Genomic DNA, 17,465 nt, shown 5'->3' with positions numbered 1-17,465 from the left:
AATAGAACATTGTACTACATGAGAGAAATGAGTCCATGTGCCATCAGGGGACAGATGGAGAAAATGCTCTCAATAGAAAGCCAAGGATCTACCAGGGAACGAGGGATCTCTCTGGACAAAACCATCAGGGGACAGATGGAGAAGATGCTCTCAATAGGAAGTAAGCACCAGTCAACAAGAAAAGACAAATTCACGAGTTACTGCAAAAGGCACTCTAAGACCTAGTTCCTCAGTTTTCTGCTTCTTGGTAACAAATCCAAAAAACAAAAGGTCTTCAAAACATCAGTGGAAAATAGAGTTCTCAAGAAGAGAGACAAATGCAACTTGCATCATTGACATATCAAGACAGACATAGTGAATCCTCTGTATTTGGAAAGGCATCTCAAGAGTACATATCATCATATCACACAGATCCTAGTAGCCAATATAAATTAGACTCATAAGTATTCAGCTCTGCCCTTGGAAATCTTTGCCGAAACTCACCTATTCTAAGAATATTTGCACCTCCTGTTTTACTGGTCCACATTCACATTAAGCCGTATCCTTCTTCTGGTCAATACTGATCTTGGGGGAAATCCTTGTTCCTACTTTTTCTCTGCCACCTTCGACTAGAACTCTTTCCTTTTTTGGGATAGATAACTTCCTTACCCTCTCCAGCCCTTGTTACGTAAGCAGCTCTTAAGCTTCTCAACACTACACCTAAATTATATACAAGCCCATCATGCAATTATTTTCAATATGCATGTTTTCTTTGACAGCTCATGGCACTTGTCCAAGCCTTGTTTTTCTAGTGTTCTCATTCATTCACTTGAGCACACCATCAACTTCGATCAAGTAATCCTCATTGCCTCACACTGCTCTTCACCATATTTACCCTGTTAAGTTTAGCTCATGTTTCCATCACTAATCCTCTGGTGTCCCTTTCACCATTATTTCAGTGGTGATTTCCTTCTGCTTTGTGAGACACTTTCATTGGCTCAATCTCTCTATTCAATATTCTATCGTATTGGAGGAAAAGAAGCTTACACATCAATCAACAACATCTATGACATTTGTAAGGTTTATTACAATCTTTTCAACTGAGAATCAGAATCCTCCATAAGTGACACGTCTCAAAAGGTATAAGGAGGTCATTACTTACCTTGTCACAAACAAACACATCAGCTTTTGCTTGAAGCAACTGGTTTACTGACATCTCCTTCTTGGCCATCACGGCCCTTTGAAGTGCACTATATCCATCCTACAATAGGGAATTTGATCAAGTAAGATTCATCACCTTCATAAGCAAGGGAAAACTTGGCACAAACACTTCCTGAGATGACGACCTTATCAAGTGTGTTCACATCAGCACCTGACTTAATAAGCCGCTCCACTATAAACGAGTCACCTGAAGTTGCTGCTGTATGCAGCAGTGGCCATTTTTCCTGCCCCAGTCCGAAAAACATTAACACATGCAAAGAAAATTATTAGTAGCTCACCTCCCATCCACCTCTCAAAAGCCCAATTAAGAGTAACTAGATGAACATGAACTGATGTTAGGCCTTAACATATCACCATAAAGTTCCAAAGTCTAAATGAAATCATCCATCAGTTACTTGATCTACACATGCACGCACACAGAGTTCTCAAATGGAGACCAAAGTAAGAATTCATGAAGTACAATTATATTAATGCACTTGATGACTTTGGTTGCTCAACAACCCTCTTCTTCAAAGTTAAAAGCACTTGCATGCAGCCTTCAAAGCATCATGATGCTCCTGTGTCTTAAAATTTCTACCATTCTGTTCATGTTACCTATTTGCTACAAATCTCGAATTCTTACCACCATCACTAGACTTGAATGGTTACTTGTCATTCTCTAGTTTGCAAATATTGTAGCCAACAACTTTGTCGTGTAACAATTATCAACCACAATAGCATTCCTAATTATTACAGCCCACAATAGTACTTTCCTATTGCCTCCTCCATGGGAACCTCTCTATAAGAACTAATAAGTAGCAAAGCCTCCCAAACTTGTGAGAAAAGCACCAGCTATGGAGAAGAGAGAAATGAGAGAGTGAGCAATAGACAATATGAGCTGGAAATGATAGTGTACTTGCTGAACTGAAAGTGATAGAATGAAAGTACAACCTAAAGGTCTAAGGTAGACCCTAAGCCCTAACTCAACCGAAGTCAACTAACTCTAGCACCAACTCTAAATGTGGTGACACAACTCAATAACTCAGTCGTATTCACACTGAAAATAAACTGACTAGAACATTGGGCACTGCCCATAGAATTGGCAAATTCTAACACCTCCCTATAGTGCCAATGTGATGGATCATGGAAGTACAGGAAGATCAATCACCAAGGATAGCAAATTTAAGACCTTTTGAAAAGCCTCAAACTTCTCATGAGGTAGTGCTTTGGTGAAAAATGTTAGCAACATTTTAATGTGTAGAAACATACATCAAACTGATCTCTCCTACATAGCATCTCTCTCTAACATAATGGTAATGTACCTCGATGTGTTTCGTGTGAGCATTAAGCACAAGATTCCGTACCACTGCAATAGCACTCTTACTATCAAAAAGAATGGGTGTAGGACCCTCCAATGAAATCTATAGATCAATTAACAATCTACGCAACCATACACATTCCATTGTTGCTGTGAAGGCTGCCCTATACTTAGCCTCACAAGACAAGGTAGTCATTGTAGGTTGTTTCTTACTTGGCCACGAAATGCATGAGCATCCCAGAAAGAAACAATGCCCACTAGTAGACTACCTAGTGTTTGAATCACCAGCCCAATCTAAATCATTGTAAGCCTATAAGTGCAAGTCTCCCCCCTTAGAAAATAATAAAGCATTTGACTAGGTACCTTGCAAATATCAAAAGATCCGCTTAACAGCTTACCAATGTACTATCTGTGTGCTATGCATAAACCTACTCACCTAGGATACTGCAAACTATATTTCAAGTTGTGTATTGCAAAGGTAAATAAGACAGCGTTGGCTGTAAATTGCAACATCAAACATCCCTTCACCATCATGCATGAACAGTTTTAGCTTGAGCTCCATAGGAGTGCATATAGGTTTGCAACCATTGACTAGGATGCCCTTAAGGCCAAGCCGGCTTAGTATTAGAAACTTCTCACCGAGTTCTCTACCACAAGGACTCCTAAATTCTTTGATGCCCAAGTCTCATTGTTTCTCAAGAACCGAGAAAATACTTCCATTTTGCACAATATGTGATCTCACAACCTACCATGCCCACCTTCTATAAACTTGAGTGTTAGCTACTGCATTACGCTCGGTTGTTCGATCAGTTTCATAGCCCTTCATCTTTAGAGGGGACCCTCACTACCACTTCTCAGAAAGGGCAACAAGGAAAAGGTAAATAAAACCAAAATCAAAATTCAAATCAAACTAAAAATCAAAAACAAAATCAAAACCAAGCTAGCGAGTCACAAGGAACCTCCCAGTCATCTCTTAAACCCAAGTGGCAAAATATACCTGAAAAGAATATGCATTGTCAATATTCTCAAAAGGCTGGCCATTTTGACGATGAGTGTCAATAAAAGACAAGAGGCACACAACCAAAATCAAAGAATCAAACCCTCGCCCCTCAGTCGAGCAATCCCCAACAAGGGAGGTAGGGTGGTGGCAACCAAAATCAAGGATAGTGGCATGGTCAAACCCACACTACCACTAGTTAGCCATCACAATCAACTTCGCTCTCAACACCATAGGGCTTGTCTAACTAGTTTGCTAAGGCTTATCTCATCTCTTTACAAACATCCAAGGATTCAAGTCTCATTCATATCTGCAAGCTATCTCCTGATGAGGTGACTCCAAAGGCCCACTCTTCATTATTTGAGCACTTCTTTTCTTGTTCAAATTGTGGACACTGGAGCTACATTATTAGGTTAGGATTCAACAATGTGCGCGCACTCATAGTGAACCAATGAACAACAAGAGAGAAAAGTGCTGGAAGGTCACATCCACTATGTGAGAATGAATGAAAGTACAATCCCTAAGGTACTAAGTACCACACCCACTGATGAGTATTCACACAATGAAAACACCCTTCTCCAACTAGAAGGGTAAAAGTGCCCATGAGATAAGGGAGCGTTCACACGAGAACATAGGAGGAACACGATAAGTGTAACAAACCCCCCTCGAGTGAATGATGTGAATGTAAACAAGGAATAGGCGGATCAATCGCCAAACGGTATCAAGACAAGAGCCTTGCAAAAGGCTTCGAATTTCTCTCTAGAGAAAGCTTTCGTAAACACATCTGCCAAGTTGTCTTGCGTAGGGATATAAACCAAGTTAATCTCCCTTGCATGGAGCCTCTCTCTAACATAATGATAATGCACCTCAACGAGTTTAGTACGAGCATGAAAAACTAGATTCCTCACAATTGCCATGGCACTCCGACTATCAATGTAGATAGGAGTGGGTGACTGTTGTCCCACACTAAGATCAACCAAAAGGCATATGAGCCATACATATTCCAATGTAGCTGTAAATGTTGCCTTCTATTCAACTTCATAGCTAGATATAGCCGCTATAGACTGCTTCTTACTCAGCCAAGAAATGCATGAATTACCAAGCATGAAACAATTGCCACTGGTGAACACCCTCGTGTCAAAACAACCAGCCCAATCACTGTCTATAAATGCATGCAAGCAAAGAGTAGCGCCTATATGATAGAAAAGGCCCAATGTTCGAGTGCCTTTGAGGTAACAAGAGACACATTTAACTGCTTGCCAATGTGTAGTACCAGGTCTGGGCATAAAGTGTGCCAACTAAGAGACCCCAAACTAAATATCCGGCCGTGTATTACACAAATACAATAAACAGCCAATAGCCTATTGATAAAGAGAAGCATCAAACGGTTCTCCCACATCCCTAAGTGTAACCTTGTGGCATGTCTCAATGAAAGTAGAGATAGGCTTGCATTCTTGCATCTAAAAACGCTCAAGAAGCTAGCCTAGCTAAGGAAGCATGTTGCCTCTAGCAAGAGAGTGAGGTCACAACAAAATGACGAGGGATATCGGTATCTAGCACAAGAAAAACTATCGTCTCCAAGTAGAAGGCTGTGTTTTCAGCAAAACACTGATGTGGAAAGGCCGCCTAGAAGTCTAGGTGGTCTTCTATGCAATAGATCAGCTCTATGTCTCACTTAGGCGATGATACCATGTGAGAGTCCGCAACGGAAAGGAAATACGAACACGGAGATAAAGGAGACAGAGAGAGACTATGAGAAATAAAGAAAGAAATCTGTACTAAACAAGGAACAAATGCTGAATATAGAAGAAAGACTAATCAATCCCTGCACAGTCCACAACATCAGTGAGGGCACGAGATTAGGCTCATGATGATGGCAACACTAGAGATGGAGGAAGATGATGAAGCTTGAAGTGTGCACCTGCCAATGAAAAATGAAGATGATCTGCCAAATACACCTAAATCTGGCCAACCTGCTATTTGGGCCCTAAAAATGGGCTGACCAGCATTTAATGCTAGAAAAATGTTAGATGTGCATGGAGAAATATTGGTAAATTTGAACAATGTCCGGCAAGTGAAGGCAGACTAAAGAATGAAAAAACTCCCCGAAAAATGCATACAAAAAGTTTACTTGAGGAGAAAATGCATAGAAAGGCGGTGAAATGGCTACTCTAGAATGAGCTACCTCCTTTGTCAAAACAAGTGACAAATATGTTAGAGCTCCTAAAGTCCTCGTCTAACTCAAACGTAGGCTCACAAGCAGGAGATACATTCTTGGTAGCTAATGCCCACTTGGAACCATTTAACCTATTGGATGTGTTGTAGATCAATCAGTAGTACTTGGATTTGCACTCCACACTCAGCCGTGCCTAGGAGCTAGAACCAACCCAAGACTAGAATCCTAATGATCCAGAAATCTAGAATCCGAGAGGTTAAAGCGACTTAAGCTACAGCTATAGCCGACTCAAAAATCTTGGATGTGCTCAAACAAGAGCGAGAATTTGAAGCTCAATTGCAAAAAGTCACGAGAGTCTCAAGGCATGACAATGATGACTGCTAACAAATAATGCTCCCAATCAGATTTTCTACGAGAGGCATATGCACACAGCATATCCTCCATGATTTGATTCGTCCATTTGATCTATCCATCGATTTCAGGATGTTTTGAGAATGACACCGACAATCGAGTTTCCAGTTTTTGAAAAACCATTTGCCAAAAATGACTAGTGACCTTAGGATCCCGATCACAGACCATTTCATTGGACAAATCATAAAGTTGATAAAGATGTTCAACAAAGAGACCAGCCAACTCATGCTTTTCACAATTATCTTTGTAGGAATGAATCGAGCCATTGTCATCAATCAGTCGACCACAACCCAAATTGCGTCATGACCTCAATTCATACAAGGCAATCCTACTATTAAATCCATAGAAATGCCACTCCACTTTCCATTAAGAATTTGTAAAGGATGCAACATCCCTACCTATCTGTGCCATATGCACATAGCATATCCTCCATGATTTGATTCATCCATTCGTTCTGCCCATCGGTTTCAAGATGTTCTGAGGACGACATGGACAATCGAGTTTCCAGTTTTTGGAAACCGTTTGCCACAAATGGCTAGTGACCTTAGGACCCTAGCCACTAACTATTTCATCGGGCAAATCGTAAAGCCAATAAAGTTGTTCAACAAATTGTATCATGACCTCGATTCATACAGGCCAATCCTACTACAAAATCCATAGAAATGCTACTCCACTTTCTATCAAGAATTTGTAAAGAAAGTGGATACTCCCATACATAAGACTCAACCAGAGTCTTAATATTCAGCCAATAAAAGTAGCATGTAACTAAGGGTAAAGTCCGATGTATGCCAAGGTACCCAACGCTCAGCGCATCATGACACTCATATAAAATTTTCTTGCAAATATCCTGATCATCAAGCACACACATTTTGCCTTGTGTAAAAAGTAATCCATTATGAATGGAATACTTTTCCGCTATCTTTCTCTCGTAGCCAACTATCCAGCATCCGAACCACCAAAGCTTCATAGGATACCAAGTCCCTTTTGAACTAGTCAGATTGTTTTGACAACGCCCTTTGAGAGAAAGATAAAAATCAATTGAGATTTCAAAGAAGGATAAGAAATTAACATTAGGAATTTGACTAAAGCATTAGCTCTTAGAAGAGCAAAACACGCAACAAAATAATGAAAGACACAAGATCGATAAAAGAGGCAATGCACAACATGTAACCGGGAATAGAAATCCACTATGACAAGAGTACAATGGTTGAGCACTAGCTCATACACTCCACAAGCTCCCTCTCTCCACACCAAGAATCTACAAGTACCTGAATAGATAATGGACTATGGCCACACTCCCTCCTTTTTTAGATAAAAATAAAGGACTTTTCCTACCACAAGATAGATTGGCCAATTACCAAATAAAGAATAAAGAGAGTGCCCATAAATTAGGCCGTAGGCGCTCGTAAACTTGTGATATGACCATTTCTAACACCCTCTATGAGAGCACAGATGAACAAGCAATGAACAAGAACATCCAAGATGCACCATGGATACTCCAATAACGTGCACTCTGCTAAGTACACCTCAATAAGAAAGCACCTTGAAGAATAAGTCCAAATGCCATAAGCCCTTTATAAAAGTAAAATAGTCGAGCTAGCCACCTTTCACCTCCTATAGCCAACAAGCTCCATGGATAGCTTGCCGTAACACCAAGATTCCTCCACTAGAGCATCAACATGCCCTTTGGGTTCCCTCATGCAAGACCACACAAACACATCATGTTACTTGTCCCAACATGAACTTGGTGCTAGATATACCAGTCCAAGGTTTGGATCACCAAAATATGTGAACTCGATGACATACATCAAATCCACCAATAACGAAAGAGCATCAGCATGCCCTCTCTCCACCCACTTACTTACCTCTTCTAGCTAGGAGCATGTGAAGGTGGGCAGTATCACTGGAGATGAGAGGCACTATCCATCCGAGCCATTGATATGCCTCGAGTGAACCAAGATGATGTAGACATGTATGCGGTCTCATGCCTCACCAAGCACAACCAAGGTATCCACCACACAAAGCGGTAACATGTCTTTCGTATCTTCCTTCGCTTCAAATGTAACACTATACCACACGTTTTCTTCTCTGCGACTTCATGTACATAACCGCCACTTTCCCACATCATGACGAAAGAAAAGATTCCTCCTAAGATTGAAGCAATCCAACACCTTCTTGGAAAAACGCTGGTAAGCATAGAACACTCAATCAAAGCTCCATAAGATATCTTAAGAATGATGAATCTCACGATCACAAGGAAACCAATAGGATCGTACAGAAGTGAAATAAGAACAGAAAGCACTTGGACAATTACCTCGGTTGGGAGAGAGTAGCTAAAGGAGTATGAATGCTTGCAAAGAACTTAGAGCTTTGAACAAGTCATCAAAACAAAACACAAAAGTTGTCAATGCATGTGAACACCCACAACAAGATATTCATCACCTAAATAGGACAAGAAAAACCTTTCCAAATTTTGCAATCAATACATAAACATAATCCATGATGACAATCAAAGAGTTTCATTATGCAGGTCAGAGATGTCAACGCCGCATTAGCAGCAACAAGCCGCCACATCAAATAGTTCAACACACAGGTTAGTAGTTCAAGAGACGTCATATATTGCACCTCGGCAACACATCAATGCACACACAATTGACACCAACACGAGTCTGCAAATGCAAGGTCAATGCTGTGAGTTTGCATGCAGGTACAGATAGGTCAACGCATCAAACGTAACGTCAACATAGGTGAGCATGGTCCTATGCGTCCAAGTCAACAACAACACACACATAGACCACATGAACCAGGCGCAAAGATCACAGAAGTAGTCACTCAATCACCAGCAATAAGTGGAAACTTAATCAATGGGCATAATACCAAACGCAAATCAAGATAATATATCACTTATCCAAAAAAACAATCAGTATGAACAATCTCATTCAATCAATCAAGCATCCGTCATACAACTTAAAAATTTGATACCATGTTAGGATAGCAAAACATGCAGCTAAATAGTGAAAAGATATAAGATCGATGAAAGAGACATTGCAAGATGTAACCAGGAGTAGAAATCCACTATGATAAGAGTACAACAATTGAGCATCAACTCACATATTCCACGAGCTCGCTCTCTCCACACCAAGAATCTGTAAGTACTTAAATGGATAATGGACTGTGGCTACACTCCCTCCTTTTGTAGACAAAAATTACTTGCCTTGTGGTCGGTCCGCGGAATAGGCCAATCAAGCACTACTCGAACCTTTTCCGGATCAATCCAAATGTCATCAATTGAGATAACATGACTGAGATATAACAACTCCATGCAAAAGAATTCACACTTGGATAGTTAAGCAAACAATTGCTCTCATCTTAAAAGAACGTAAGACGATGCACAAATGTTTTACATGCTTCTCCAATGACTTATTATAAATAAGAACAGCCTCAAGGAAAATAACTATCCACTTTCCAAGATACAAACAAAACAAGTTATTCATCATCTGCTAGAAAGTTACAAGAGTGTTGGTCAATCCAAAAGATAGGACCAAAAATTGATAATGTCCACATTGCATGCAAAACACAATTTTCTAGATATCCTTTGATGCTATCTATATTTGATGGTAGCCAAACCTAATATCACGCACCATAAAGCTAATCTATGAGGTCATCCATCCTAGGTAACAGATACTTATTCTTGATAGGCACCTTATTGAGACTTTTGCAATCAATATAAAAGTGCATTGTGTCATCCTTCTTTTCAACGAGAAGAACAAGCACGTCCCATGGGAATTTACTGTACTTAATAAAATCCTTAGCTAAATAGTCTTAAAGTTGCCTAGCTATCTCGTCTTCCTCCTTCGGGGTAAACCTATAAGGTTGCCGAGATACGTGATGCCTACCAGACAACGTCTCAATCCTATGGTCTAAGGTTCCACAAGACAATGGAAGTCCATTAGATAGCTCAAATGAAAAGACATCAACATACTCACGTAATATCAGATCCAAATACTCATTTACATTTGAATTCATATTTAGATTATTATTTTTAAAAAAAGAATTACATTGCGAATCAAATGATTGAGCTTTTTCAACAAAATAAATATAGATAGTAACACTTGAATTAGAGAAACATTTACTAAATTCCATTGTTGAAATGATCTATACATTATTCTCTATGATCTCGAAGGGTAAACAACTCTCAATTACATGGAAATGACCATCAAGCTCAAAAGAAAGTACATAATTTTTATAGTCGATCTATAAGGAGAAATATTTGTTGGGTGTAAAGGCCCTTCGCTACACTTCCCGTGTATATATTTTACTTGTACATGTGACCGCACTCTTCCGGGTGTAAATGTACCGTACCCTAAAACATAAATATATTCTTTCATTCTTTGTGTGTGCCACACTGGTACACACCCAACTCAAGTCTCTACTCTCTCTGCACTCTCTACTGCTGAACACACTCCATTCTCGCTGCGCACACCACTTGGGCATTTTCGCTTTCCTTCAAACTGGTATCAGAGCTTCGGCTAAGGTGTGCACGCTTCCCGGAGCCTGTGCGAGACATCGCCAGCGCTTTGCTCATGAGAAATCAGCAAGTCATCATCTTTGCTGGTCAGGCGAGAGCACGCGCGAAATAGGCGACAGTGCTGTAGGCTCGTTTTTGCTCAGTCTGTAACTAGATAGGTCAGGCGCAGCCATTCCAGGTCAGCACAGGTCAGGTCGTCATCTTTCCAGGTCACGTTCCGTTAAGGACAGTCAGGCGACAGTGTTCAGGTCACGTTTTACACAGGCGACAGCTGGACAGACAGTCACCGGGTCAGAAACAGGTCAGCGTGGACAAGCGACAGCCAAATCTGCTCAGCGACAATCAGGCGACAGCTGACGTGGTCAGCGTGGACAGGCGGCAGTTCGTTTCTGATCAGCGTGATCAGTCGACAAGTCACGATAGTCATTTTTGCAATTTTTTGTGACTTGTCACATTAAAACAGGCCCCAGTTCGCACGCGCAAGCACAGTTCTCAGATTTGTGCAGATTTGAGCTAGAAAATTTGGGGCTTTTCCAGATTTAGTGCTGTTCATGCATAATACAGACATCTCCGTCAAAATTGCAGACATTGTGTGCGTATAAATTGGGGATTTCGCCAAATTTGGTGAAATTTTGCTTGTTTGAGTAAAATTTCTCAACATTGGACCCATAAAATTTGGGCTTTTTGCTGTATTGGTGAAATTTTCCTCAGCTAAGTCAGATTGGTTGACATTCGTGCACACTTGGACCCGGAAAATTTGGGGCTTTTGCAAAATTTTGAAATTTTGCTGAATTTGCCCGTTTTATGCTCTCAGGAACAGGTATTAATGCAATTGGGGAAGATTTATTGCAGAAAATTTGGGCCTTTTCACATTAGTGATATATTTTGAGCCGATTTGTGCTTTGACAGTGGAATTACAGCAAATTCACTGCTAAGTGGGAGAAATTTGGACTTGGGATGTATCAAATGTTATGAAAAGGCAGCTTCTCTTGGTACATGTATTGCTGAATGCTCATTGTGCACATACAGCACTCGGGTTATTGCGTTTGGGCATTACGGTGATGTATTATTGAAGTGGGAGCTGTCTTGTATGCATATGTATCAGATTTGCTTTGTGTATATGCTGTAATCAGCCCTTTGGACTGAAATTACAGCAAAATATCTGCTTCTTGGGCACACTTTGAAGTGCAAGTTTGTGTATTTGCTGTTATATACAGCAACCTTGCTATTGGCTGATTGCATCCAGCATTCTATTGCAGAAATTTATTGCTGAAAAATGGCTGGAAGTGCATCCACTGCTGACACAAAGAATCTTTTTGAGATTCGCAAATTTGATGGCAATGGCTTTGATCTTTGGAAAGATCGTATGCAGGGTATCCTTTTTCTAAAGGATTGTGAAGATGCTTTGGTAGAACAAAAACCTGCTGCTTTGTCAGATGAAGATTGAGCTAAAATGAATAAAAAGGCCATTACTTACATCAAAATGGCAGTTACTGATGATATCTTGGTTGATATCAAGGGACTCAACAGTGCATATGCAGTTTGGGAGAAACTCAAGGCTACGTATGAGAATACTACTCCTATTAATCGGGTCCATCTCATGCGAAAGTTAGTTGTGACATTAAATGTGATATTTAATGTCACATTAAGGTCATAAATATGGAATGTGACATTAAAAGTGACATTTAATGTCACATTAAGGTAAATCTAGGGGAACATGCACGAGAATGACCGTCTGGGCTCTTGGGCGCCCGAACGGGGTTAAGGGGAGCCTAGAGAGTAAGAGAGTCCAGGAATAGTAGGACTCCAGGTAGTTGACGGCTGGCAAAGGAATCCGTGTAGAGGGCCAGCACTTATCTAGGCGTGGTTGGGAGGAGAAAAATCACTCGTGCTCAGAAGTTTCATGGTTTTCTCTCTGTCTTTACGAATCCATCTAACATTGGTATCAGGCGCCGTGAAAACGTGACGGGCCGTGAAGAAAAACAAAAGTGAGAAACGCCACATCACATAAGTGACATATTTCTTTTGGGAGAAAACGATTGGCGTAAGGCGAAAAGGAAAAAGGGATTCGTCTCTGGTCCGTCGACTGGCGTAAGGCGAAAAGGGAAAGGGGGATTCGTCTCTGGTCTGACCTGCCGGATGAACCAGCGTGAAACAAAAGATTCTGTTTCTGGTTAACAAAGGTGAGGCGTCAGTTGCATTAGTCGTGAGACATCAGCAGTGAGGCAAAACGTGATCTGATAGTGATCAACGGAGGCAAAATATAAAACGTGACACGACTGTTGTCACGATTGCTATGCGTGAGGCAACTGCTGTGAGACGGACGGAAAAATATCATACACGACTGAAGTCAGGAAATTGAATTTCTAGCATGATTACTTCACTGTTCTAATCCGGGAAGATACAATCTATTTCTTACTCTTCGAGTTTCTTTCCAAATCAACAGCCACTACCTGCCATTAAAAATCAGGGAAGAACTTTACTTTGTATGCAAATTTCTTATTTTTGCTTTCCAATTCCAGTGTATTAATGGCAGAAAAAGGGAAAGAAAGGGTAATGGAAAGTTCTAGTTCCGGGGATCAACCTATGGTAGATCCCCATGAACCAGACATACAAGAAGAACAATGGGAAGAATTTTTTGCTACGCGAGAGCAATTCGATGATCTTACTGCTGGTGTGCAAACTCAAGGGGTTCAAATGGAATTTTTAACCCAAACACTTACTGAAATAAAATCTCAATTAACTTTATTGTTGGAAAAAGATAAAAATAAGATGAAAACCTCGAATGTCCCATCTTCATCAAAAGATTTAGATGTGACTATGAGAGATCCTAAGGAACGCCAACCTTACCATAAATTGAGGGATAATCCAGTTCTAAAGGATATGAAACCACCTCAATTTTACGGGGAGGAAAAAGATAGGAATAAAGACACAATCTTTAATTTCCTCCAAAAATGGGAAGATTTACATAAATTAAAAAATACCCCACCACATCTCCAAGCACTGGAGGCTAGTTTAACTTTGGGGCCCAAAGCATATAAGTGGTGGCGAACTTTAAAGGAGGCGAATAAAATACCTGAAACTTGGGCTCAATTTGAATCCGTCTTTTTGAAAGAATTTCTTCCTGAAAATGAAATGGAAAGAAATTGGGAAGATTGGGATTATGTCAGACAAAAGGGAAGACCCATGCTGACATATTTGGAGGAATATCGTGAGATAATCCTCAAACTGGAAGGAATAGATGAATTCCAAAAAACAAGAGAATTCATTAGGGGACTCGATAAAGCCTGTAAAAAGGAAGTAAAACGGAGTTTACCCAAGACATTGGAAGAGGCAATTAAATTTGCATTAATTTATGAAGATAGTATGCGTCCAGGTACACTCACTAGTCTCACTGATACGGAGCCCAAGTCTAAGGAATTGAAAACCTCAAAATTTGTGAGCAAATTTAAAAGGAAAATGCCATTTTTAAAGGGTAAAAAACAACCTTTTGAAAAGAAACCATATATGAGGCCAAAGTTAAGTCCTGATGACTTTGATAAGGCCAAAAAAGAAAAGTTGTGTTTTAATTGCCTATCCCCTAACCATGCTGCTTGGAATTGCCCTCAAAAGAAAAAGGGGGAAGACAAAGGAAAGGATAAGGACAAGGGCAAGGGAAAAGAAAAACAAATCCATGTAGTGCAGACCTTAGAATTAAAGGGCCATGAAAAGTACAAATCTTTAGAGGTCTTGCACAGGGATGTACAACATAAGTGTTGTATGTCAACTTCTATGTGGCAGCCTACTTTTGGGCCACATGATTTACTTAGAGTACATGGATTGATAGCTGGAAAAAGGGTTAGAGTCATGATTGATGACTCTGCCACACATAATTTTATAAATTATGCACTTGTTAAAAAATTGAAACTTCCCCAACAAAACAGTGAGCATCAATATGTTGTTCGTATGATGCAAGGCCAAGACAATAAAATATGGGATACAATGGTATCCAATTTGGAAATTGAGATTCAAGGATATAAAGATAAGCTTGATTTCCAAATAATGAACATGGAAAGAGCTGATATTGCTCTAGGGAGGGAGTGGCTATGGGGATTGGAACCATCCTTAAAACGTAGCTATCACCATAATACACTGGAATTTGAAAGGGATGGTAAGACTTTTGTCATTCAAGGTGAATATGAAGTATCTGATAATCCTTTGTTGTGTTCTACTGAAATTCAGAAGCTGATAAAGAAGGAAGTTTGTGAGGTATATATGCTATGGTCTTTTCCTGTACAGAATACTTTTACTTTCTGTAATATAAAGCAACAATTTTCTTATGTTTGTGAGTTGAATGTTAATAATGAATTGAATAGTTTCTTAGATGATTTTAAAGATGTATTTCCTTCTGATTTACCAAGTGGCCTTCCACCAGATAGGGGTGATATAAATCACCCAATTGATATAAATAAGGATACAAACCCAATTTCAAAACCACCGTATAGGTTAAGTGAAACACAGCATCAAGAAGTTGAAAGACAAATTAAGGATTACCTGGATAAAGGGTTTATTCAACCTAGTAATTCACCTTGGGCTTCACCAATTTTATTGGTAAAGAAAAAAGATGGTTCTATGCGACTTTGTGTTGACTATAGAGCACTTAATAAAATAATGGTGAAGAATAAATTTCCTATGCCCAGAATGGAAGATCTTTTTGATCAATTGCAAGGGGCAAAATTCTTCACAAAGATAGATTTAAGATCAGGTTATCACCAAATAAGAATTAAGGCACAAGATGTTTCTAAGACGGCATTTCGTACTAGATATGGGCATTATGATTTTTTGGTGATGCCTTTTGGTCTCACTAATGCACCAACTACCTTTATGAAGCTGATGAATAGTGTTTTACGGCCCTATCTAGGACATTTTGTAGTAGTCTTTTTGGATGATATCTTGATCTTTAGTAAATCAAGAGAAGAACATTTGGAACACTTACAATTAGTATTCCAACTGTTAAGAACACATTCCCTTTATGCGAAGAAAACTAAATGTGAATTCTTTGCACAGGAGGTCAAATATCTGGGGCATATTATCTCGAAAGAGGGAATCAACATGGATCCAGAAAAAGTAAGGGCAATTATTGAATGGCCACCTCCAAGGAACCTGGAAGAGCTGCAGATCTTCCTAGGTTTATCTGGATTTTATCGTAGATTCATTCGAGATTATGCCAAAATAGCTGTTCCAATGACAGACCAACTTAAAGGGAAAGGGAAAAGTTTTAATTGGGGAACAAATCAAAATGAAAGTTTTCAAAAACTTAAGGTAGCTATTGCTACAGCTCCAGTATTATTAATAGTGGATCCCAATAAACCATTTGTGGTTGAAGCTGATGCCAGTGATAAGGCAACAGGCGCAGTCTTATTACAAGAAGGTCGACCAGTTGCTTTTGAAAGCAAGAAATTAGATTGTGCAAAACAGAATTATTCTGTTTATGAGAGGGAGTTGTATGCAATAGTACATGCAATGAAGAAATGGAGGCACTATTTGTATGGTGCCAAACTTTTAATTTTATCTGATCATGAAAGCATTAAATGGCTTAATGATCAACCAGATTTACACGGGCGTAAAGCCAGATGAGCCGAACTCCTCCAACAGTTCGACTATGAGATCAGATATAGAAAAGGAAAGTATAATATAGTAGCTGATGCACTCAGCAGAATGCCCATCATTAATGAATTGAGTTTTACTCAGTTCACTTCCAACTTACTTGAATCTTTAAAAGGGAAATGCCAGGTTGATCCGGCATATTCCAACATATGGGAAGCAATCAAAAATGGGGATCCAACTAAAAGTGCTTCTACTGAGGAAGGAATATCTGAGGATGTTCAACAAGGAAGTGAAGCATCAGGGGTTGCTCAAACTGAATTCAAGTGGAAGAATTTTACCATTGATAATGGTTATTTACTCTACAAGGGTAGGGTATGTGTTCCGAAAGATACAGAAATAAGGCGCCAGATACTCTTTGAGTGTCATGTTACCCCTAGTGCGGGACATCCAGGAGTTAATAAGACTTATAGTCTTATTAAAAGGCAGTTCTATTGGCCTGGAATGAATAAGGACGTCCTTGACTATGTGGTCAAATGTAATAAATGTCAGGTTAATAAAGCTGAAAAATTAAAAATGGGAGGACTTCTCCATCCATTAGAAATTCCTTCGGGAAAATGGGAGAGTATCTCCATGGACTTTATTGTTGCTCTACCTAGAACACAGAGGGGGCACGACTCTGTGTGGGTGATTGTGGATAGGTTAACCAAAATGGCTAGGTTCATTCCAACTTCAACTGATGTTAAAACACCAGAATTGGCTAGATTGTTCGTAGAGAACATATACCGATTGTATGGCCTTCCGGCAAATATAGTTTCTGATCGGGATAGAAAATTTGATAGCCATTTTTGGCGTGCGGTATTTAGGAAATTGGATACTAAACTTAGCATGAGTACGGCGGATCACCCGCAAACAGATGGGTAAACTGAAAGGGTTAACCAAATTCTTGAAGATATGCTTAGGGCATATGTAAGTAAAAGGCAACCTAATTGGGAAGAGTATTTACCGATAGCAGAGTTTGCATATAACAGTGCCAAGCACTCTTCCACTGGATATAGTCCATTTATGTTAATGTATGGGTTTCAGCCCAGAGCTCCTTTTGCAGTAGGATTGCATAAGGAAAAGGTTCAGGCAACTAATGATTTTTTGGAGGATATGAATAGTATGTTAAAATTTGCTCAAGAAAATATTAAAAAAGCTCAAAATCGAGCTAGAGCATATGCAGATCCTCACCGAAGAGACATCTTCTTTGAAGAAGGAGAATTGATCTATC

General features: G+C 39.7%; 1 protein-coding gene across 2 annotated transcripts in view; it reads right to left on the bottom strand.

The window, feature by feature from the left end:
• LOC148009684 (uncharacterized) overlaps positions 1 to 17,465 on the bottom strand; it is a 73,546-nt gene that overhangs the window by 9,115 nt on the left and 46,966 nt on the right. For both annotated transcript variants that reach the window (XM_087672980.1, XM_087672981.1), the window contains 2 exons: positions 1,326 to 1,424; positions 1,142 to 1,240 (listed from right to left, as the gene is read on the bottom strand). In XM_087672980.1, the coding sequence (XP_087529106.1) occupies positions 1,142 to 1,240; positions 1,326 to 1,424 (198 nt within the window). The remainder of the gene's footprint in view (positions 1 to 1,141; positions 1,241 to 1,325; positions 1,425 to 17,465) is intronic.

This window comes from Lygodium microphyllum, chromosome 30, assembly GCF_053477565.2.
Source record: "Lygodium microphyllum isolate KBCC chromosome 30, Lygodium_microphyllum_v1.1.10, whole genome shotgun sequence".
Taxonomy (NCBI): Eukaryota; Viridiplantae; Streptophyta; class Polypodiopsida; order Schizaeales; family Lygodiaceae; genus Lygodium; species Lygodium microphyllum.
The sequence above is the reverse complement of the archived record's forward strand: the minus strand, read 5'-3'. Positions and strand labels throughout refer to the sequence as shown.